General features: G+C 37.4%; 1 protein-coding gene across 2 annotated transcripts in view; it reads left to right on the top strand.

Annotated features, from left to right (window-relative positions):
- Window positions 1-10,366, top strand: part of Or5p6 (olfactory receptor family 5 subfamily P member 6) — a 40,984-nt gene extending 30,618 nt beyond the window's left edge. The window contains exon 2 of one of the 2 annotated variants that reach the window (XM_063285734.1): window positions 9,449-10,366. In XM_063285734.1, the coding sequence (XP_063141804.1) occupies window positions 9,449-10,366 (918 nt within the window). Of the gene's footprint in view, window positions 1-9,421 lie in introns of those variants that run through there. The other variant, NM_001000214.1, reaches the window with a different exon arrangement.
- The last annotated feature ends 15,619 nt before the right edge of the window (window positions 10,367-25,985 follow it).

Below are 25,985 nucleotides of genomic sequence, written 5' to 3'. Positions count from 1 at the left end.
TTTTTGTTTGTTTGTTTGTCTGTTTGTTTCTATATGAAATTAAGAAATGATGTTTCCATGTCTGTGAACAACTGTATGGAATGTTGATGGGGATTATGTTGCATCTGTAGAATACTTTTGGTATGATGGCCATTTTTACTATGTTAATCCTACCAATCCATGAGTATGGGAGATGTTTCCATCTTTTGAGGTCGTCAATTTCTTTTTTCATGGACTTGAATTATTTCTTGTCATACAGATATTTCACCTGCTTGATAAGCATTACACCAAGATATTTTATACTAATTGTGACAATTGAGAACAGTGTTCTTTTCCTAATTTCTTTCTTAGCCCATTTATCATTTGTATAAAGGAAGGCTACTGATTTATTTAAGTAAATTTTACATCCAGCCACTTTGCTGAAGTTTATCAGCTGTAGAACTTCTCTGGTAAACTTCTGGGGGCTGCTTATGTATACTATCATATGATCTATATAAATAGTGATACTTAACTTCTTTGCCAATTTGTATCCCTTGATCTCCTTTTGTTGTCTTATTACTCTAGATAGAACTTCAAGTACTATATTGAATAGGTATGGGGAGAGTGGGCATCCTTTTCCTGTCCCTCATTCTAGTGAGATTGCTTCATGTATCTCTCCATTTAGTTTAATATTGTGCATTGTTTTGGTATAAATTGCTTTTTTTATGTCTAAGTGTGGGCCTAGAATTCCTGATCTCTCCAATATTTTTAACATGAAGTGGTGTTGTATTTTGTCAAATGCTTTTATTAGCAACTAAGGAGACAAACATGTGACTTTTTTCTTTCAATTTGTTTATATAGTGGATTATGTTAATGGATTTTTTTATATTGAACCAACCTTGAATCCCTGGATTGAAGGCTACTTGATCATGGTGAAATGATTTGTATGTGTCTTGGATTTGGTTTGCAAGAATTTTACTGAGTATTTTTGATTTGATCTTAATAAGCAAAATTAGTCTGAAGTTCTTTTGCGGGGAGCCCTTGGTGGTTTAGGTATCAGAGCAATTGTGGCTTCATATAATAAATTAGGTAGTATACCTTCTGCTTCTACTATATGGAATAGTATTAGGAATATTGGTATTAGGTCTTCTTTGAAGGTCTGGTAGAATTCTTCACTAAAGTCATCTTGCCCTGGGCTTTTTTTTTTTTTTTTTTTTTTTTTTTTTTTTTTTTTTGGTTGAGAGGTATGGGTCTGTTTAGATAGTTTACTTGTTCTCGATTTAACTTTGGTATGTGGTATCTGCTTAGGAAATCATCCTTTTCATCTAGCTTTTCCAGGTTTGTGTTTGTTTGTTCGTTTGTTTGTTTGTTTGTTTAGTAGAAGTTTTTGTATTAAGAACTGATGATTTTCTGAATTTCCTCAGTTTCTGTTGTTATGTCTCACTTTCATTTCTGATTTTGTTAATTTGGATACTACCTTTGGGCTCTTTAGTTTGATTAGCAAGGGATTTATTTATCTTGTTGATTCTCTAAAAGAACCACCTTTTAATTTTGTTGATTCTTTGTACAGTTCTTTTTGCTTCTATTTCGTTGATTTTGTCCCTGAGTTTGACTATTTCCTGTCATCTACTCCTCTTGGATTGTTTGCTTCTTTTTGTTCTAGAGCTCTCAGGTATGCTGTTAAGTTGCTAGTGTAGGGTATCTCCAATTTCTTTACCAGGGCCCTTACTCCTATGAATTTTCCTCTTAGCACTGCTTTTATTGTGCCCCATAAGTTTTTATATGCTGTGTCATAATTTTCATTGTATTTCAGGAATTCTTGAATTTCTTTCTTTATTTCTTACCTGACCAAGTTATCATTGAGTAAAGAGTAGTTCAGTTTCCATGGCTATGTGGGTTTTCTGATGTTTTCTTGTTATTGCAGGCCAGCTTTAATGCCATGGTGATCTGATAGTATGCATGGGATTATTTCAGTCTTCTGATATCACTTGTGGCCTTTTTGTGACTGATTATATGATCATTTTTAGAGAAGGAACCATGAGATGCTGAGAACAAGGTGTATTCTTTTGTTTTAAAGTGAAATGTTCTATAGATATCTGTTAAATCCATTTGATTCATAATCTCTATTATTTTCACTGTGTCTCTTTTAGTTTCTGTTTTGATGACCAGTGCATTAGTGAGAGTGGGGTGTTTTAGTCTCCCAATATTATTGTGTGGTGTTCCATGTGTGTTTTGAGCTTTAGTAAAGTTTCTTGTATGAATGTGGGTGCCCTTGCATTTGGGACATATATGTTCAGAATTGAGAGTTGCTCCTCATGGACTTTTCCTTTGATGAATATGAGGTGTTCTTCCTTATCTTGCTTGATAAGTTTTAGTTGAAAGTCTACTTTATTGTATATTAAGATGGCAACTGCAGCTTTTTCTTGGGACAATTTGCTTGGAAGAATATTTTTCAGCGTTTTACTCTGAAGTTGTGTCTGTCTTTGTTATTGAAGTGTGTTTCTTGTATGCAGCAAAATGCTGGATCTTGTTTGCATATCCAGTCATGTCTTTTCATAGGGGAGTTGAGTTCATACTATTGAGAGATATTAAAGAGAGACGATTGTTAGTTCCTGATATGTTTGTTTTTATAGGTGGCATTATGTGTATGTGATTCTCTACTTTTGGCTTTGTTGTGGAATGATTAATATTTTGTATTTTCTTTGGTGTATAGCGTATTTTTTCCTTGTGTTGCAGTTTTGCTTCTTGAATCCTCTGTAGGGCTGGATTGGTAAATAGAAACTGTTTGAATTTGGTTTTGTCCTAGAATACTTTGATTTTCCCTTCTATGTTAATTGAGATTTTGCTGGATATGGTAGTCTGAGCTGACTTTTGTGTTCTCTTAGAGTCTGCATGTCATCTGCCCAGGCTCTTCTTGCTTTTAATGTCTCTGTTGAAAAATCTGGTGTAATTCTGGTAGGTGTGCCTTAATACATAACTTGGCCCTTTTCCTTTACTGCTTTTAATAGTCTTTTTTTGTTCTGTGCATTTAGTGTTTTTATTATTATGTAATGAGAGGATTGTCTTTTCTGGTCCCATTCAGTTGGTGTTCTATAGGCTTCTTGTACATTTATGACCATCTCTTTCTTTATCTTGGGGAAGTTTTCTTCTATGATTTTGTTGAAGATGTTTTCAGGTCCTTTGAGCTTGAAATCTTTGTTCTCCTCTATTCTAATTATTCATAGATTTGGTCATTTCCTTGTGTTTTGGATTTCCTGGATATTATAGGTTAGAAGATTTTATGTTTTGAATATTCTTTGACAGTTGTGTTAATATCTTCTAAGGTATCTTTTACCCCTGAGATTCTCTCTTCTATCTCTTGTATTCTGTTGGTGATGCTTACATCTACAATGTGCACTTCCATTTTTAAGTATTGGACTGCCTTATTAAATTCCTTCACCTGTTTGATTGTGCTTTCCTGTATTTCTTTAAGGGATTTATTTGTTTCTTCTTTAAGGGCTTCTACCTGTTTACCTTTGTTTTCCTGTATTTCTTAAGTGAGTCATTTATATCCTCCTTAAAGAATGCTATTAACTTTATGAGACAGAATTTTATATCAGCTTTCTGATTTTCAGGTGTGTTGGTGTATACAGGGCTTTCTATGGTGGGAGAACTGGGTTCTGATATTGTCAAAGTATATTGGCTTCTGTTGCTTACGGTCTTGTGCTTACCTCTCACCATCTGTTTATCCCTAATGTATGTTCATCTGGGTGTCTCTGTCTGGAGCCTGCCTCTTTTGTCCCTGAGTTGTTTCAGGTCTCATGACAGGCTTGTGGCCCTGGATATAACAGACCTCCTGTAGGGCCTTCAGACTGTTGAAAGTGACTCCTCTGGATGACTTCTAGAGGCCTTCAGGCTATGGGGTCTTCAGAGAGGCAGAGACTAATCTGTTGCCCAGCTGTAGGAGATCTCCTGGGAGGACTTCAGACTGTTGGGTCTTCATATGAGCAGTCAAACTATTATCTTGTGTTTAGCTGTTCTGCAGGGAGGCCTCCGGGCTGTGGGGCCTGTTACCCAGTTACCCTGGATGCATCAAACTCCTGGGATGCCTTCAGACTGTCAGGGAAGCAGACGAGCTGGTGATCTGCCCCAGCAGAAGGCCAGTTTTGTTGTACTTCATAGATATATTTCTGAGTTACTTTTATATCCCCTTTATCCACTTTAATCTAGAGTTTTTGTTCTATTATAATATAAATTTTCAAATTAGTTCTTAATTGCTATCTGGATATTCTTGGTGTCTGTTGTTATGTATCTCTTTTTACCTCTAATTTCATTATTACTTTTGGCCAGTTCGAAAGGGGTTTGTCCATGTTGTTTATTAATTTTAAAGAAGAGCTGTTTTATTCAATCATTCTTTGTATTATTTTCATTTTCATTTTTTTAATTTTTACCCTGATATTTATTTTTTTTCTTTCTGAGCACTGATTTTGGTTAACTTCTTATATTTACATGATCTTTGAATGTCCCCATTCACATTTACTAATATCTTGGCCTTAATCTTTATCAAGTATTCCAAATGATAATGCTGTCCAATAGAAGAAAAGGGACCCAAAGGTAGGCATCAGAGTCAAAGTAGGCTCCTGCTCCCACTGTTAACAGTGAAGGCTAAGCAACACAACTGTTACATATGTACAGAGAGCCTAGGTCAGTCCTCTGGGACTTTTATCATCAGGGGATGTTAGAGTTTATCAAAGGCTTATTCTGCATGTAGATACATCTAGGCAATCATATGGTTTCTGTCCTTTAGTCTATTCATTGATTCACATAAGCCTGCATCTCAAAGATGAAGTTGACTTGATCATGATGAACAGCATTTTTAATATATTCTTGAATTTGTTTTGCAAATGGTTGTTCTTAAATATTGTGACTGTGTTCATCAGAGATATTGTCCTGTAATTTTCTCTTATTGTTGGTTGTTTGGGTAGCAGGATAATGTTGACTCCATAAAAGAATGTGGAAACGGTTCTTCATTTTCTACCGTACAGAAAAAGAAAACATGGTAAAGATAACTTAAATGAATAAATTGATGGTAAATGTTAAAGCCTTGAAAAAAGAACATGCCGAACCAAAATCAGTAGATGGGAAGATATAATTAAGATCAAGAAAGAAAGCGTGGAGTTGAAGACACCCAGAAACATGCAAGCCACCAAGTGTTGGTGGATGTGTGGGCTCCATTATTATGAGCAAGTATGTAGCAGAGACTTGAGAGAGCAAGAGAATGGGAGTGGTTTATATCCTATGAAAAGGAACTGGAAATGTGAGGTGGCGAAGGATAGCCATGTGCTTCCACTGCAGCCATAGTGAGATTCCAGCCTGTGCTGCTGTGGGGCATGTCTGAGTATGTGACTCTGAATTAGCACTGGTCTGTGTCAGTGTCCATGGCCCATGTTACCACTGTCGTGCAGAGATCCCTGATTTGGACTGCCTCCTGGGGCCATCTTGAAGGCTGAGGGCTGCACAGAGATGGTCCTACCCCTCACTGGCTGAAGCACATGGGAAATGGCCACACCCTTGCCTGGGCAGTGGAGGATAATTTGCCTGATGGTGGAGAAGTCAAAGAACCAGTATGACCCCTTGCCAGCTAAAGCAAGTAATAGAGCTTGACTAGCCCTTTCCCTTGGAAAAGCAGGAGAACTAGCTCTTGTGGTGCTGGGGTAGGAGACATAACAGAATCTACAACTCAGCCACTACTCAGGCCAAAGTCCAGTGCTTTCAATTGGCCCACCCCAACACCTCACACCATCTATGAACTGCTGGAGCATGTGAAGGTGCTGGTCCTACAGAACCAAAGCTGCAGGACTTACATGTCACAGGGCAACAATGGGGTGTGTGAGAGGAGTCTGGGAAGGATACTAATAATGTGGCCAAAGCTAAAGGCCTCAAACAAGACTAATGACTCATTGTGATGAATATTTGCAAGTAAAGTTATGTGGGCAAATGGATGTTCTATATAACATACCATGAAAATTTGCAGCTTACATAACAAGATGGTTTGTTCTTTTTATTTTTTAATTTTTATGTATTTATTTTTGTTTTTACTTTTAATTTGGAAGAAAGTTGCAAGAGCAGAGGGTAGATATAGAGGGATGGATAAATGAATGAGATTGGGGTGAATGATACATAATTCACCGAGAATCAATAACAGGTTAAAAAATAATGATTTTAAATTAAAAAATGAATAAAAGGGGGTTGGGGATTTAGCTCAGTGGTAAATCGCTTGCCTAGCAAGCACAAGGCCCTGGGTTCAGTCCCCAGCACCGAAAAAAAAGGAAAAAATGAATAAAAGAAACATAAAAAGTAAGATCAAAGATGGAATTAATAAAATGGAAATTAAAAGGAAATAAAATTAACTATGAAACAAAGAATTCGTTCTTCAAAGGGATAAACAAAACAAACAGATTTTATTCCACATAAACAAAAGAGACTGAGAAAATCCAACTAATAAAATTAGAAATAGAAATAGAAACATTACAAAAAATACCAATGAAATTCAGAAAATCAACAGGAAGAATATTGAAAACTTACATTTCATTTAACTGGAAAATCAAAAAGAAATGGATCAATTTTTAGGAGACAATTTTATATCAGAGATAAAATAAGATATATAAACAATTGTAGATAGCACCAAAACTTGCAATGATAGGTTGCTGGACCATTGGTTGTGTTTCTTACAGGAGACATTCAACTACATGGAATTAGTTGATGGATAAAAAATGAGTAAATTTAAAGTACATTATTAACTAACTCTGCCTATCATGAAAAAGGGCATCTTGTACATAAGAATGTCAATTAAGACAACTATTACAATGGAGAAATTGAGCAAAGTGTATACTGTTAAAAAGGATGTAAGTACTAAAATCAAAGGGGCTTATTCCTGACAAGGCCATAAAAAGCAGTCAGCTTCTTAAGCAATGGCCAGTGACTACAGACATGATTAATTTTAAGCATCTGAGCCTAAACAAGAGAATGGGAAGGACAGAAGCAGGTGGGAACTTCAGGTCATACCTAAGGTGTTTACTTCCTTAGTAAACACAGCAATAGTACTAGACAGTAGTAGTTCATAACTTGTGTTATATATAAGCCCTCAGTTATTGTGACAGTATACATATGATCTTCCCTAACTCAAGCCAGTCAAAATCCCAACATGAACAGTGGAGGTGGATGTGGAGCCCTACACTTTCCTGAATGAAGTCTATTAAAAATCGATAGCTGTTGAGAGGAGAGCCAATTTTCTTGAAGGATGTGATCCTTGTAAGTCAACTATACAGACCCAGAAGTCTATGGTCAGTATAAAATTGGCTAGATGAGTTTATAATAGTGATAACAAAATTGTGTGGGTAGGAAGGGGTGTGGGTATGGGAGCATTTGGAGTAAATAAGATCAATATATTATATAAAAGTCTCAAAATTAATAAAATAATTATTTTTTTAAAAATTACATATGCCAAGTGAAAGAACATTGTTACACTTTTATATATGCAGCTGAGTACCCATTAATCTGAAATACTGATATAAACATCAACCTTTTTATCTTTCAGATAATTTGTTATATTTCTTATAACTAACAAATGAGAGTATATTTGTGTTTACACACACACAAAATGAGGATTAATGTAGTCCTTGAAGATTACTTGTACGTGTGTTACAGTTGCATGAAATAAACAATAGTCATTAGAGATTCTTATAATGATCCCTGGTGTGTTCCAAGTCACTTTTGATTCTCTAGACTCATCGGGGAGATCTTCTAACAAAAATAACAATAAAAGAAAGCTTAGGGTTGTATGATCATGACTTTGGCTTTCTGTCTGCAGTCTGGGCCGATTCTGATTTCAAGAGGTGAGATTTAGGAATTTGTGAATTAATTGGTTTCCCTTTACTATAGAAAATATGTATATGTGTTCTTCAAAATTGTGTTCACAAGCTATCACTTAGAAAGTGTAAACACAATTCTGTATTCACTTAGCATCTTTCATTGACTTAAAGTTTTTCTTTAAATTAAGTGGAATTAAATTGAATTAGTGTGGCTAGATAGGCATAATTCAGTTTATCAATATTCCTCATTTATACAACTATAATATCAGAATTCTACATAGGTTTAACAGCATCTAAACTTAGCACTCAAATATAGTGTTAAAATTACTGTCATTGAAATAAATTGCCAGTACTATATCAAAATATCTTCTAGAAAAACCTACTTTGTATATTATTCAATCTCCTCCAGCATTTCAGACAACTAGACACTTTGGATAATGAGTAGGATATGAAGGCAAGAATCTTCGGAGTCAACTTGGCCCCTAGCTATGTAAACCTAAGTTCACATTTTAACTGTCTAGTATCCAAATATATTCACTAGTACACTGAGCCGAAACTCAAATTCTTTTCTTCCAATATGCGGCAGTTAAATAATATTATGTGAAAATACTATTGAATACAGACAAATATACAAGATCACAATTTAGTTCTGAATATTCATGTCATATTTTTCATACATAGATTGACATTTCAAATGGATGAATAATAATTTTATTGGTATTATTTACAACAATAATTTTATGCACCGATTACATTTCAAATTACTTTCTATTTCTTTCTTATCTTGTCAATAACAGTGCTGTTTTTAAATGTCTTGTGGATATTTAATGGACAGACATTGTAAACCATGTAAATAACTAGAAACCTTTTTATGCATTGGCCAATAGAACTGAAATCTAACCGATTTTCTTTCTATTTACAAGATATTCAACTCCATTGTAACTACTAAGTAATTTTACTTGAGAAACTTTACAAAAGGAATAAACTAAATTCAACCTGGAGACTCACATTCTGATTTCATTAACATATAGACAACTTTAGATAACTTACTAGACATCTTACTTTCCTCATCAATAAATTGGGAATAATAAACTTAACAATTTCATGGATGTTTTGATAGAATTAGGCATAAAATGGTAATTTTGTGTCCATCATCTAGAAAGCAGGACATAAATGTGAGCTGCTACTCAGGCTCCAGTGTCCCATCCTGAATATATATATATATATATATATATGGATTTTTGTCTTTCATCCTTTTGTGTTTGTTTGCTTGTTTGATATACCAAAATATTTGCATATTCTCAAACATTTCATTATTTAGTTATCACATTAAAAGAATGTTTACAAAAGCAATAAAAAACAAACATGCTTCAAACATGTTTTTCTGTTGTTCCACCTAGAAATATTAAAATATACATATTTATTGCACTTAAATCTGTAAACACTGGAACACAATCCTTAGTATACAATAAAACAAAATTTAAGTTCAACTTTTAATAATGCATTTGTTTATAATAATTTCCACCTATGAACTAATGAGAATGATATATTTATGAATTCCTTTCTGGAATATCATTATCACAGCCTTGATCTGGCAGCAGCTACACTGTCCTATGGCTTTCCTGGAGGATGGGAACCACACTGCAGTGACAGAGTTCATTTTATTTGGATTAACACGTGACCCAGTTCTTAGAGTCATCCTCTTTATCGTCATCCTGTGCATCTACCTAGTGACTGTGTCTGGGAACCTCAGCACCATCCTTCTCATCAGAGTCTCCTCCCAGCTCCATCACCCCATGTACTTCTTTCTCAGTCACTTGGCTTTTGCTGACATAGGTTATTCATCTTCTGTCACACCCAATATGCTTGTCAACTTCCTGGTAGAAAGACACACAATATCCTACATTGGTTGTGCCATCCAGCTAGGTTCAGTTGTCTTCTTTGGATCAAGCGAGTGCTTCATTCTGGCTGCCATGGCTTATGATCGCTTCATGGCAATCTGCAACCCACTGCTTTATTCAACCAAAATGTCCACACAAGTCTGTGTCCAATTGCTCCTAATTGCGTACATAGGTGGTTTTCTTAACACATGGTCTTTCACTATATGTTTCTATTCATTAGTCTTCTGTGGGCCCAATGGCGTCAATCACTTTTTCTGTGATTTTGCTCCATTAATAGAACTGTCCTGTTCTGATGTCAGTGTCTCTGCAACTGTTCCTTCATTCACAGCTGGATCCATTATTGTAGTGACAGTGATTGTCATAGCCATCTCCTACATCTACATCCTTATTACCATTCTTAAGATGCATTCCAACGAGGGTCGACAGAAGGCTTTCTCTACCTGCACTTCCCACCTCACTGCAGTCACTCTGTTCTATGGGACCATTACATTCATTTATGTGATGCCCAAGTCCACCTTCTCCACAGACCAGAACAAGGTGGTGTCTGTGTTCTACATGGTGGTGATCCCCATGTTGAACCCCCTCATCTACAGTCTCAGAAATAATGAGATTAAGGGTGCTCTGAAAAGACAGATAGGCAGGAAAATATTTTCTTAGAGAAATTCGCTGTTCTGTGGGATGTGTCATTGTACGGACACACCAAACTCTAAGATTAAATCTTTTTAGCCCTTGAATACGCTGACATCCTTCACGTCCTCGAGACTGCTTCTCATGAATTAACTCTGCTGCCGTGTGCCTTTGCTTCACCTATGAAATATCAAGCCACAGAATCAGCACACCTATCATCTCACATCTTTTTATGTGAGAAATATTATAACCTGCTCTTCAAGCAAATTTATAGCATAGAATAAATGCTATTAATAATCTCTTGCTGTTCAGTAGGTCACCAGGCATTCTTTTATTGTAAATCTATTTATTCTTTTATTTTTATACTCAAGATTTTATTCCCATCCCCGTTCATCCCCCTGTTGTTCCACATCTCATTCCTTCTCCCCACAACCCCCCGTCTCCACAAAGATGTTCCCATAACACCCACCTCACCAAACTTTGAAACTCTCTGGGGCCTCCAGTCTCTTGAGGGTTAGATGCATCTTCTCTGACTGAACTCAGACCTGAGAGTGCTCTGCTGTGTATGTATTAGGGGCCTCATATCAGCTGGTGTATGCTACCTGCTTGGTGATCCAGTGTCTGAGAGATTTCAGGGGTCCAAATTAATTGAGACTGCTGGTCCCCTTACAGGGTCACCCTCCTTCTCAGCTTCCTCCAGCTTTCCTCTAATTCAAGCACACGCATCAACAACTTCTGTTAATTGGATGGGTGTAAATATCTGCATCTGACTCGGCAGCTTGTTGGGTCTTTCGGAGAACAATCATGATAGGTCAATCCACAGCCTCAGTAAGCCTTGCCCCCACCTCCCTTGAGCTGGATCCCCTTTTGGGCCTATCCCTGAACCTTCTTTTTCTCAGGCTCTTCTCCATTTCCATCTCTGTAGTTCTTTCAGACAGGAATAATTATAGGTCAGAATTTTGACTGTGGAATGGCAACCGCATCCATCACTTGATGCCTTGTCTTTCTGCTGGAAGTGAATTCAATAAGTTCCCTTTCCCCACTGTAGAGCATTTCATATAGGCTCCCCCCTTTTCAGTCCGGAGGGGCTCTCACCTCCCAGGTCTCTGGTCCATTCTGGAGCTTTCTCCTAACCTCCTACTCCCAACATCACCTGTTTCCATTCTCCTGGCTCTCAGGGCTTTACTTCTTTTTCCCCAACCCAAGACCAGATCATTTTCCCCTCTTCTCCCACCCTGTCCCCTTTCCCTCCCCAGTCCCTTCCTCTATCCCTCCCTTTGTGGTTGTTTTCTTCTTCCTCCCAAGTGGACTGAGGCATCCTCACTTGGGCCCTTCAGCTTGTGACTTTTTGAATTCTGTGAACTGTATCTTGGATATTCTATATTTTATTGGCAAATATCCACATAATAGTGAGTACATACCATGCATGTGCTTTTGGGTACGAGTCACCTCACTCAGGATGATATTCTCTAGCTCAATCTATTTGCCTGCAAAACTCAGGAGGTCCTCATTCTTAATAGCTGAGTAGTATTCCATTGTGTAAATGAACCACATTTTCTATATTCATTCTTCCGACTTTCATTTTATATAATTATAGCCTTTGTCCTCTTTAACCTCTGTATCTATTGTCCACACTTCCTCCCTGATAACCAAAGTATGCCCTCTCTGAGTTTGAACATTAAAAAATTTCACATGACTGAGATTCTGAAATTTTTTTTTCATTCTGCACTTGGATTTTTTTTCTACACAGAATAAACTCAAATTCCATCCATATTGCTACAGGTAGAAAGCACACTTGGGGCACACTGGTACTCGTGTGTGTGTTTGTGTGTGTGTGTGTGTGTGTGTGTGTGTGTGTCCTAATTTTTTGTACATCCATTACTAACAGACACATAAGTTCCTTCTATAGCTTGAGTATCCTAACTAAAATTGATTTTCTGAATGGCATATCCTCGTAGATTGCTACTTAACTTCTTTCAAGTGTGTAGCCATAAGAGGAATTGCTAGGTCACACGGTTAGATCACATGAAGGTTCTACTTTTTGCTTTTGCAAAACTTTTAATAGCCATGCCAACATTGTGCAGGGCCTTTGTTTTCCCTACTACTACTCTCAATATTTGTCATTTATCTTTTGCTTTGGTTTGTTAAAATCAGTTTCCACTTTTCCACTTATAAAAGAGCTACACAGTAATAGCTTCATTGATTAAATTCCAACTCCCATTTTCATGTTTGAAGAGGAGAAAGAAGTACGGAAAAGTGAACAAGAGCATGTTCTTTCTGACTGCTGCAATTTGACGCAGCTCCTGGGAGTGAGAAAATTTCCAGACAATGGAGTACAGGAGGCAGGTAATAATGAGTCCCAGAGAGCCTCAGATTTTCACAAGTCACCTTCACCTTTGGGATTTCACTGCAGGGTTGGCAAGAGGTTTTGGTTGACTACACTGTTCCTGATGACTTTGGACACTGATTAACAAGTTCTACATTCTCATTTTCTTTTGTGCATATTCTGTAGAAAAATGTTCATACAGTTTTCTACCAACTTTAAACCTAAATTATTTTTTCTTGCTAATAAATTCTATTATTTCCTTAGCTATCTAGATATTAAAATTAATCATATATCAGTTACCAAATATTTTCTCAAAATATATACATTACTCTTCATTTTTCTGTTTTTTCCCTTCGATGTGTAATGATTTTAGTTGAATGTAGTATTTGTTTATATTTGATTTTGTTATTTGAGACTTTAAAGCAATAGCATTCCCATAGCCAATATGAAAGACATATCCCTATATTTTATTCTGGTTTAAATAACTCAGTGTTTTTTCTAAATTCTTTTGTTTTCCTGAAAACTTTTTATTTTTAATGTATTTGATTATGATATATATACGATATAACATATATATATATTATAGATATGTGTGTGTGCATACTGTCTGAGTCACGGTTTTATTGGTATTTAGAGACATCATGACCAATGCAACTCTTTTTTTGTTGTATTTCTTAAAAATAAATTTTACATACTGCAAAATTTACCCCCCAAACAGAATTTAAACATATTCAAATACATCACCATGATCAATTTTAGGACTTTCTTTAACCCCTAAAAGAAACTCCTTAGCATTGTTGCCTATTCTGACACTCTAGGACAATATTTACTTTCTATTTGTACAGATATACTTAATTCAGGATATTTCACAAAGCCCAGAATAATCATGACTGTTTCCCCCTGCTTAGCATGTTTATAAGGGTTACTCATGACAGCATGTTCCTTATGCATTTTTACAGCTATTGATAGTCTTTTTTTAAAAAATAGATTTATTTATTTTATGTATGTGATTACACGGTAGCTGTCTTCAGACACACTAGAAGAGGGCATCGGATCCCATTACAGATGGCTGTGAGCCACCATGCAGTTGCTGGGATTTGAACTCAGGACTCTTGAAGAGCAGTCGGTGTTCTGGTTCTTTTATTTATTTATTTTTGCTTTGTTTTGTTTTGCTTTTATCTTTATTAACTTGAGTATTTCTTATTGACATTTCAATTGTTATTCCCCTTCCCGGTTTCCGGGCCAACATCCCCCTAACCTCTTCCCCTCCCCTTCTATATGGGCTTCCCCTTCCACTGGTGCTCTTATTAGGCAACTCATTGCTACCTATGAGGTTGGAGCCCAGAGTCAGTCCACATATACTCTTTGGGTAGTGGATTCATCCCTGGAAGCTCTGGTTGGTTGGCATTGTTGTTCATATGGGGTCTTGAGCCCCTTCAAGCTCTTCCAGTCGTTTCTCTGGTTCCTTCAACAGAGGAATGAAGCATTCACATTTTGGCCATCCCTCTTGAGTTTCATGTGTTCTGTGCATCTAGGGCAATTCAAGCATTTGGGCTAATAGCCACTTATCAATGAGCGCATACCATGTGTGTTTTTCTGTGATTGGATTACCTCGCTCAGGATGATATTTTCCAGTTCCATCCATTTGCCTATGAATTTCATAAAGTCATTGTTTTTGATAGCTGAGTAATATTCCATTGTGTAGATGTACCACATTTTCTGTATCCATTCCTCTGTTGAAGGACATCTGGGTTCTTTCCAGCTTCTGGCTATTATAAATAAGGCTGCTGGGAACATAGTGGATCATGTGTCTTTGTTATATGTTGGGGCATCTTTTGGGTATATGCCCAAGAGAGCTATAGCTGGGTCCTCAGGTAGTTCAATGTCCAATTTTCTGAGGAACCTCCAGACTGATTTCCAGAATGGTTGTATCAGTCTGCAATCCCACCAACAATGGAGGAGTGTTCCTCTTTCTCCACATCCTCGCCAGCATTTGTTGTCACCTGAGTTTTTGATCTTAGCCATTCGCACTGGTGTGAGGTGAAATCTCAGTGTTGTTTTGATTTGCATTTCCCTTATGACTAAAGATGTTGAACATTTCTTTAGGTGTTTCTCAGCCATTCAGCATTCCTCATCTGTGAATTCTTTGTTTAGCTCTGAGCCCCATTTTTAATAGGGTTATTTGTCTCCCTGCAGTCTAACTTCTTGAGTTCTTTGTATATTTTGGATATAAGGCCTCTATCTGTTGTAGGATTGGTAAATATCTTTTCCCAATCTGTTGGTTGCCGTTTTGTCCTAGCCACAGTGTCCTTTGCCTTACAGATGCTTTGCAGTTTTATGAGATCCCATTTGTCAATTCTTGATCTTAGAGCATAAGCCATTGGTGTTTTGTTTAGGAAATATTCTCCAGTGCCCATGTGTTCAAGATGCTTCCCCACTTTTTCTTCTATTAGTTTGAGTGTATCTGGTTTGATGTGGAGGTCCTTGATCCACTTGGAGTTAAACTTTGTACAGGGTGATAAGCATGGATCAATCTGCATTCTTCTACATGTTGACCTCCAGTTGAACCAGCATCATTTGATGAAAATGCTACCTTTTTTACATTGCATGGTTTTGGCTCATTTGTCAAAAATCAAGTGACGATAGGTGTGTGGGTTCATTTCTGGGTCTTCAATTCTATTCCACTGGTCTATCTGTCTGGCTCTGTACCAATACCATGCAGTTTTTATCACTATTGCTCTGTAATACTGCTTGAATTCAGTCATAGTGATTCCCCCAGAAGTCCTTTTATTGTTGAGGATAGTTTTAGCTATCTTAGGTTTTTTGTTATTCCAGATGAATTTGCAAATTGTTCTGTCTAACTCTTTGAAGAATTGGATTGGTATTTTGATGGGGATTGCATTGAATCTGTAGATTGCTTTTGGTAAAATGGCCATTTTTACTATGTTAATTCTGCCAATGAACCATGGCAACTCTTATAATTACATTTTACTGGGGAATTTTAGTACCTTATTTTTTTCTTCCATTCTTATTAAATTGGGTATTTCTTATTTACATTTCAAATGTTATTCCCTTTCCTGGTTTCCTGTCCATCAACCCTCTAACCCTTCCCTCTCCCTTTATATATGGGTGTTCCCCTCCCCATCCACCACCCCATTACAACCCCTCCAAACAGTCCTCTACAGTGGGGGTCCAACCTTGGCAGAACCAAGGGCTTCACCTTCCACTGGGGCCCCAACAAGGCTATTCACTCCTACCTATGCAGTTGGAGCCCAGGGTCAGTCCATGTATAGTCTTTGCGTAGTTGTTTAGTCCCTGGAATCTCTGATTGGTTGGTGTTGTTGTTCTTATGGGGTCACAAACCCCTTCAGCTCTTTTAGTCCTTTCTCTAATTCCTCCAGCGAGGTCCCGTTCTCAGTTCAGTGGTTTGCTGCTGGCATTCACCTCTGTATTTGACATGCTCTGGCTGTGTCTCTCAGGAGAGATCTATATCCGGTTCCTGTCAGCATGCACTTCTTAGTTTCATCCATTTTATCTAGTTTTGGTGGTTGTATATATGAATTCCTTAAGCTCAGTGGTTGATATTTTTACCAACTGAGCCATCTTGCTAAACTTGGAATTGATTTCTGTACCAGATGAGCAATAAGGATGTAATTTCATTTTCAGTTTATAGAGAACCAAATCTCCCAGCACAATTATTTGAAGACACTATCCTTCTTTACTACATATACTTGGCATCTGTCAAAACCCAGCTAGCTATAGTTGCATGTACTTGCAGATAGATCTTCTAATCTATTCCAGTGATCGACATGTCTGTTTTGTGCCAGTGCCACATTGTTTATTTTGATGCCTCTGTACTACAGCTTGATATCAGGGAGTGCAGGGAATGCCTGCAACAATATTTGCTTTACTCAGGATTGCCTTAGCTTTCATAGTCTTTTTTATTTCCATATAAATTATAATAATATTTCTTCTATTTCTGTGAAAAAGCTGTGGAAATTTATCTGGCATTGGTTTGACATAAATATGACTGTCTTTTCCCAAGACTGAGTTCAGGTATGGGAATGGGGGATTTCCATCTTAGGTAGTCTTCTTTGAGAGATTAGTTAAGTGTGTTAGTGTTACACTTTTTATTTTTGAAGTCTTTCATTACTTTTGTTGAATTTATTCCAAAGAATTTTAGAGGTTATTGTGACTAGAATTATTCTTTTATTTCCTTGCCAGTATAATTGCCATCTAAATACAGTAAAGGTAATAATCTGGGTATTTTAATAATAATCTGAGAGTTTTCTAGGAGGTTCTATAGGATTGGGGTAAATTTAGCATTGGGTCTCTAGTATAGGGTCAAGCCCAATCATCTAAGAATATCTTCTATTTTTAATAGATTTTAAATCATTGTAATTAATAAATTATATATATAATATGTGTGTATGTGTGTAAGTATGTAATATGTATATGTGTGTTTATAAATATATATATAAATATTTATTACTTGTTTGTAATTTGAGATATTTATTATAGGGTGGTTAAACTATGATGTTTCACCTCACCAACTTATTTTTCACCATGAAGCTAAAAACCCATTTTTGGTATTTGTGATTATATGCTATATATTTGCGATGGTATTTGAATAGTGCAATAGACTTACCTCTCCAGCCTAACTGCAATTTTGTTTCCCCTTCAACACCTCCCTTTGCTCTACTGTGCTCATCAGCATCTCTCACCTTCTTTTCTACTTGATGTTCCCAGCAGGTTGACTCTTAGATTCCACACATGAGTGAGATCATGTGGTACATAGATCATTTCATTTAGAACACTGGCTTCAGTTCCATTCGTGTCTTGCAAATCATATCATTTTCTTCCCTTTAAGCATAAATAGTAATCCATTGCATTAACCTGCCATGCTATCTTCTGATATTTCACTAGTGATCACGTAGCTTGTTCTATCATCATGGTTATTATCAACTATGTTGAAATGAACATGAAAACACAAAAAATCCTTTTAGAATAGCAACTTCAAACTTATGGAAATATACTTAATAGTGTAATTTGTAAACCCTATTGCAGTCTATTTTTTTATTTTAAGGAACCTGTATACTTCTTTTTAAATTGGTTGTAGTAATTTATATCCCCGTTAAATCTGTGTAATACACTCTGGAGTATATTAGCGGAATAGTCACACTTTCGTAAATGACTGTCCTATATAGTGACTTAAAGGGAACATTTCCAATCCCTTAAATTGAAGTACATTTATGATTTGATATCTTTTCCATGGATTATTATAATTAAGAAAATACCTGCTGCATTGTCCTGCAGTATCTTTTCAGTATTTATTCTCCTGTTGTTTCTTAAAATCATCAAGCTCCAGAGTTTTCCATTCCCCATCTAGCAAATTTTCCCCATTTTGTACACCAATAAGTTCACTCAGTCCTCTATTCAAATAACATTGTCTGTATAAGGATTTCTTGTCATTTAGTCTGTACTTAGAGTACCCACACTGCTCTGGATACCTTTGGTCAATTATATCAACTCCACTGGTGCATTCTTCTATACCACCTACCATGCTCTAAGTTAAAATGCCAATTTATTCTCTAATGCTCTGTCTGGTAATGAGAATTCTTTGAATCATTGACATACATTTAGTATTAAGTCAGTTTCTAGAATAGATTTAGTACTAAACAAATACTTTAAAATAGTTATTTTTCCCGTATCTTCTTATAATAGTTTCAACTCTCTGATATAGTAGTCTGGAAAGAATTTGAAGCCACAAAGGAACAAAATTATTGTTGCTTGAGCCATCTTTAAATCATCTCCCTCAACTATTCCTAAAAATGTCAAATTAAATATAAATCTAATTGATCTGGATGTTAATGCTTATCACTTATCATTGGTTTGGATTATCAGTTATCAAAGTTCAGTAAATATATAATATATAATGCAGGAGCTCCTTGAACCCACTGGTCTCTCACATTAGGGTCCAATGTCCATTGTATGGCTAATCTTTATGTCCCAGGATCCAAAATTTAGACAATTATATTTATAGAGTGTCATGGGACCAAAGAATGTCACACCTTAAGCTTTCACCAGACTTTTGCAGATGTTTGTCAAAAGAGAAATTCTGGAGCTGAGTTTAATGGCTTATGCCTATAATTCCAGCATATGGGAGGCTGAGAAACATCATTATACCAAATATAAAACATCTTGTTAGTATTATCATTTGTTTTCTGATTTTGTCTTTTCACCTCTTGTTTTATATTCCCTGTATCCTCCATTGTTTTGTCTCTGTATTTTACTTTTAATTAACGTTTTTTCTTATTTCCCTCACAGATTGTTCACAACAATATTCTTTAGTGATCTCTTACTATTAAAAGTAGAAAATGACCAAGATGCAGATGCTTCCACTCCTTCTTAAAGGGGGAACAAAAATTTCCATAGGAGGGGATATGGAGGCAAACATTAGAGCAGAGGCTGAAGGAGCAACCATTCAGAGCCTGTCCCACAGTGGACCATATATATATATATATATATATATATATATACAGCCACCAAAACTAGATAAGATTGATGGATCCAAGAACTACATGCTGCCAGGAGCCTGATATAGTTGTCTCCTGAGAGGCTCAGTCAGAGCATTACAAATACAGAGGCGAATGCTAGCAGCAAACTGTTGAACTGAGAATGGGATCCCCATTGGAAGAGTTAGAGAAAATTTTGAAGGAGTTGAAGGTTTAAACCCTATAATAAAAACAGAGCTCCAGGGACTAAAGCACTACCCCAAGATTACATATGGACAGACCCATGGCTCCAGCTGCATGTGTAGCAGAAGATGACCTTGTTGGGTACCAATTAGAGGAGAAGCCCTTAGTGGTGCAAAGGATGGACCCCTCAGTGTAGAGGAGTTCAGGTCTGGGAGGCAGGAATGGGGGGTGTTTGGGGAGGGGGAACACCCTTTATAGGAGAAAGGGGAGAGTCATGCGATAGGAGGCCAATGGACGGAAACCAGGAAAGGGACTAACATTTGAAATGTAAATGAAAATATCCAATAAAAAGATAATAAGTTTAAAAAATAGGGTTCAGAGCTAAACAAAGAATTCACACTGAGGAACGCCGAATGGCTGAGAAGCACCTAAAGAAATGTTCAACATCTTTAGTCATAAGGGAAATGCAAATCAAAACAACACTGAGGTTCCACCTCACACCAGTCAGAATGGCTAAGATCAAAAACTCTGGGGACAGCAGATGCTGGTGATAATGTGGAGAAAGAGGAACACTCCTCAATTTTTGATGGGATTACAGACGGTACAACCATTCTGGAAATCAGTCTGGAGGTTCCTCAGAAAATTGAACATTGAACTACCTGAAGACTCAGCTATACCTCTCTTGGGCATATACCCAAAAGATGCCCAACATAGAACAAAGACATATGCTCCACTATGTTCATAGCAGCCTTATTTATACTAGCCAGAAGCTGGAAAGAACCCAGATGCCCTTCAACAGAGGAATGGATACAGAAAATGGGGTACATCTACACAATGGAATATTACTCAGTTATCAAAAGCAATGACTTTATGAAATTCATAGGCAAATGGATGGAACTGGAAAATATCATACTGAGTGAGGTAACCCAATCACAGAAAAACACACATGGTATGCACTCATTGATAAGTGGATACTAGCCCAAATGCTCGAATTACTCTAAATGCACAGAACACATGAAACTAAAGGAGGATGACCATGATGTGGATGCTTCATTCCTTCTTTAAAAAGGGAACAAGAATACCCTTGGCAGGGAATAGGGAGGCAAAGTTTAGAACAGAGGCAGAAGGAACACCCATTCAGAGCCTGCCCCACATGTGGCCCATACATATACAGCCACCAAAGTAGATAAGATGGATGAAGCAAAGAAGTGCAGGCTGACAGGAACCGGATGTAGATCTCTCCTGAGAGACACAGCCAGAATACAGCAAATACATAGGCGAATGCCAGCAGCAAACCACGGAACTTTGAGCGTGACCCCGTTGAAGGATTCAGAGAAAGGACGGAAAGAGCTTGAAGGGGCTTTATACCCCATATGAACAACAATGCCAACCAACCAGAGCTTTCAGGGACTAAGCCACTACCCAAAGACAATACATGGACTGACCCTGGGCTTCAACCTCATAGGTAGCAATGAATAGCCTAGTAAGGGCACCAGTGGAAGGGGAAGCCCTTGGTCCTGCCAAGACAGAAACCCCTGTTAATGGGATTGTTGGAGGGAGGGCGGTAATGGTAGTAGAGTGGGGAGGGGAACACCCATATAGAAGGGGAAAGGGAGGGATTAGAGGGATTTTGGCCTGGAAACTGGGAAAGGGAATAACAATTGAAATGTAAATAAGAAATACCCAATTTAATAAAGATGGAGGAAAAAAAACCCTAAAAATAAAGATAATAACTGCATGGTATTGGTACAGAGACAGACCCGTTGATCAATAGAATAAAATTGAAGACCCAGAAATAAAACCACATGTTTAAAGACATTTGATCTTTGACATAGAAGCCACAAATATACAGTGGAGAAAAAGAAAGCATCCTCAATAAATCATGCTGGTCTAAATAGCTGTCCCTATGCACAAAACTGAAAAGAGATCCATATTTGTCATCTTGCACAAATCTCAAGTCCAAGTTGATAAAGGACCTCAATATAAAACCAGATGCATTCAATCTAATAGAAGAGAAAGTGGTAAAGAGCCTTAAACTCATTGGGACAGGGGGAAATTTCCTAATCAGAACTCCAATGGCTCACGCTCTAAGAGCCAGAATTAATAAATGGGACCTCATGAAACTGGAAATTTGCTGTAATGCAAAGTATATAGTCAATAGGACAAGCAAGCAACCTACCGATTGAGAAAAAAACTTCACTAACTTCATATCCAATAGAGGACTAATATACAAAATATATAAAGTACTGAAGAAGTCAATCACCAAAAAAACAAACAACCCATTCAAAAAATGGGATGTAGAACAAAACCGAGAATTCATAACAAAGGAATCTCAAATGATTGAAAAGCACATAAAGAAGCATTCAAAGTCCTTAGTCATCAAGGAAATGCAAATCAAAATGACACTGAGATTCCACCTTATACCAATCAGAATGTCTAAGATCAAAACCTCAGGTGACAGCACATTTTGGCAAGGATGTGGAGGTGCATTCCTTCACTGCTTGTGGATTGTAAACTGGCACAACCACTCTGGAAATCAATCTGGAGATTCCTCTGAAAATTGGAAATAGATCTACCTGAAGATCCAACTGTACCACTTTTGGCATACACCCAAAAGATGTCCTACCATGCCACAGGTGCACATGTTCCACTATTGTTTATAGCAGCCTTGTTTGTGATAGCCAGAAGGTGAAAACAATCCAGATTTCCCAAAACAGAAGAACGGATACAGAAAATGTGGTTCATTTACACAATGGAATACTACTCAGCTTTTAATAACTAGAACATCCTGAGTTTTGCAGGCAAATGGATGTAACTAAAAAATATCAACCTGAGTGAGGTAACTCAGACCCAAAAAGACATGCATGGCATGTACTTGAAGAATATAGTTTCATAGATATGAGAAACAAAGTTGTAAAAGCAAGATTTTGAGGAATACATCTGGTAGTCAGGATGTCAGTGATATGAAATAAGTTTTGGTGATTAAGCTAATTAAGACAAAATAATAACAACTGTTCTCAGAAAGACCCCTATCCCTCCCTGTGGTAAATTCCGAGAACAACCTGCAAGATGTCATCCTGACCCTGCCCAACTACCCAGTTCACCCCCCTCTAAGGGATGTGCCAACTTAGCCCTTTCCCAGTGATTCTTCAAGGCCAGGTGTAGAGCTGGACAAGAAAAGTGACTAATTGAGCCAAGAACAGCCCCTTGAGCAGGCCAGCCAATACCTGACCAGATCCTTTGTCCTGTGTACCACCAATGAGAATAGGCCAGCTAACCCTGTTGCTGAAGTCTGCCCTTTGTAACGGATAAAAGTTGTATGCTTTTTGGGTTAGGGGTGCCTCTCCCTGCATGGATGAGCAACCCCCACGTACGTGGATTAAAAACCTTATACCCTCATGCTATTGCAGCGGTCACTTTGTCAGTCTGTGCTCTGTGGGTTGCATTCCTGAGGTAAGGCCACTATGGGTTCTTACAACATATTCACTAAGTGGATATTAGCCAAAAAAGTACAGAATACCCAGGATACAATTCACAGAACTCAAAAAAGTTAACAAGCTGAAGAGACCAACTGAGAATGCCTCAATCGTACTTGAGAGGGAGACAAAAGCAATCACAGGAGGGGTCAGAGAGAGGAAGGGACCTGAGTGAAAACAGTGGCAGGGAGGAGAAAGGGGGAACACAATTAGGTACTGGGTAGGAAGAACAGAACTGAAGTCCTGAGAGCCAGCAGAAAAAATAGAAACAGGCAACCTTAGGAGGCAGGAGGTTGGAGGACCTTCTAGAATGTACCAGAGACCTGGGAGGTGAGAGACTCTTAGAACTCAAGGGATCGGCCCTGGATGATATGTCCTACAGTGGAGAGAGGGAACTTGCTGAGCCCACCTCCAGCAGAAAGACATCAAATAAGGGATGGGGTTGCTATCCCAGTCAAAAGTCTGACTCATAATTGTTCCTGTCTGTAAGAACAGCAGGGAGGGAAATGGAAAGTAACCTGAGGAAAAGGAGGTCCAGTGACAGGCCCAACTGGGATCCAGCTCAAGGGGAAGTCCTAAGGTCTGATGCTATTAAAGAGGCTGTGGTATGTTCACAAAAGGGGGCCTATCATGACTCCCCTCTGAAAGACCAACAAGCAGATGCGTCAAATGCAGATGTTTACATCCAACCAATGGACAGAAGCTGCTGACCCCTGTGTGAATTAGGGATAAGCTGGAAAAAGTCAAGGAGGAAGGCAACCCTGTAGGAGCACCAGCAGTCTCAACTAATCTGGAACCTCCAGATCCCTCAGACACTAGGTCATACACCAGCTGATATGAAGTCCCCAACACATATACAGCAGAGGACTGCTGGGTTTGTACTCAGTCAGAGAAGATGGACCTAACACTCAAGAATCTGGAGGGCACAGGGAGTCAGGAGGTCTGGTGGAAGGGGAGACGGGGATGGAAACATTCTCACGGTGATGATGGGAGGGTACATGGGATGTGGGACAGTCAGAGGATGGAGCAGGAGGAGGGTAAAATCTGGACTGTAAAAAAAGATTAAATTTAAAAAATGAAAAGAAAGACAGAAAACACAATAAAACAGGCACAGTCCCTTAAAGAGAAAGCAAATACATATAAAGAAATAGACAAATACAATCAAATAGGTGAAAGAAATGGATAAAACTGTTCAAGACCTTAAAATGGAAATAAAAGCAATGAAGAAAATATAATCTGAGACAATTCTGGAAATGGAAAATATAAGAAAGAGAACAGGAATTACAGACACAAATATCACCAACAGAATATAAGTAACAGAAGAGAGACTTTCAGCCTCAAAAGATATCATAGAAGAAATTGATACATCACTCAAGAAAATGCTAAAGCTAAAACAACGTCCAGGAAATTTGGCACACTATGAAAAAAATCAAACCTAAGAATAGTAGGAATAGAAGAAGGAGAAAATTCCAACCCAAATCACAGAAAATAGTTGTGATAAAATCATATAGAAAATTTCCCTTACTTAAAGAAAGAAATTCCTATAAACATACATGAAGCATAGGAAACACCAAAAGAGTGGACCAAAAAGAAAATCTTTCCACCAGAAAATAATCAAAACAGTAAATGTTAAATAATATTAAAAGTCCTAAAGACCAAGTAACATATAAAAGCATACCTATGGGAATTTCACAGGACTTCTCAACAGAGGCTTTAAAAACAAGAAGGGCCTGGGCACATGTCTTACACACTGAAAGAAATCAAAGGTGCCAGCCTAGACTTATATACTCAGCAAAACTTTCAATCACCTTGCACAGAGAAAACAAGATACTTCATGACAAAACCAAATTTAAACAATATCTTCCCACTAACCCAGAATTACAGAGGGTATTAGAATAATCCTCATTAGGAGGGTAAATATCACACACACCCAAAAAAAACACCAAAAATAGATAGACACCAATAAATTGAAATGAAAGGAATAAGACAAACACACACACACTCACACACACACACACACACACACACACACACACACACACACACTCATAGCCCAACATCAAAATATTAGGAATTAACAATGATTGGTCATTAATATATCTCAACAGTAATGGTCTCAATTCCCCAATAAAAAGACACAGACTAAGGGACTGGATGTGTAAACAGGATCTATTATTCTGCTACATTATAAAGCACATGCCTCAGCAACAAAAACAGACATTACCTCAGAGTAAAGGCCTGGAAAAAAGGTTTTCCAAGCAAATGAACTCAGAAACAAGCTATTCTAATATCTAATAAAATAGACTTTCAACCAAAAGCAATCAAAAGAAATATGGAAGGACAGTTCATACTTATGGAAGGAAAAATAAAACAAGATGAAGTCTCAATTCTGAAAATCTATGCCCTAAATGCAAAGACACCAACATTTGTAAAAAAGAAAAAAAAAACTTTACTAAAGCTCAAAACACACAGTAACCCACACACACAATAGTAATGAGAGACTTCAATACCCAATTTTCACCAATTGACAGGTCATCGAGAAAGAAACTGAACAGAGAAATAATGAAACTAACAGAGGTCGTGAATCAAATGGACCAAACAGGTATCTACAGATCACTTCACCCAAACACAAAAGAATGTACTTCTGTCTCAGAACCTCATAGTCCCACCTCCAAATTAACAATACACCCAGTCATATAGTAAGCCTCAACAGAAGAAAAAAACAAAATTTGAATAGTCTTATATCTTATCAGGTGACCATGGATTAAAGTTGCACTTCACCAACACCACCAACAACAACAACAAGACAGAAAGCCTACACACTCGTGGACACTGAACAAATCTGTATTTAGTGATCATTTGGTCAGCAAAGAAGTAATGAAAGAAGTTAAAGACTTTTTAGAATTCAGTGAAAATGAAGACACAACATACCCAAACTTATGGGAAACAAAGAAAACAGTGCTAAGAGGAAAAATCATAGCACTAAATGCCTTCATTAAAAAAAAATGGAACGATCTCATTCTACCAACTTAAAACAGCACACCTGAAAGCTCTAGAACAAAAAGAAGGAAATACACCAAAGAGGAGTAGATGGCAGGAAGTGGCCAAACTTAGGGCTGAAATCAATCAATTATAAACGCAGAGAAAAA

Source organism: Rattus norvegicus, chromosome 1 (assembly GCF_036323735.1).
Source record: "Rattus norvegicus strain BN/NHsdMcwi chromosome 1, GRCr8, whole genome shotgun sequence".
Taxonomy (NCBI): Eukaryota; Metazoa; Chordata; class Mammalia; order Rodentia; family Muridae; genus Rattus; species Rattus norvegicus.
This window is presented reverse-complemented; position numbering and strand designations above follow the sequence as displayed.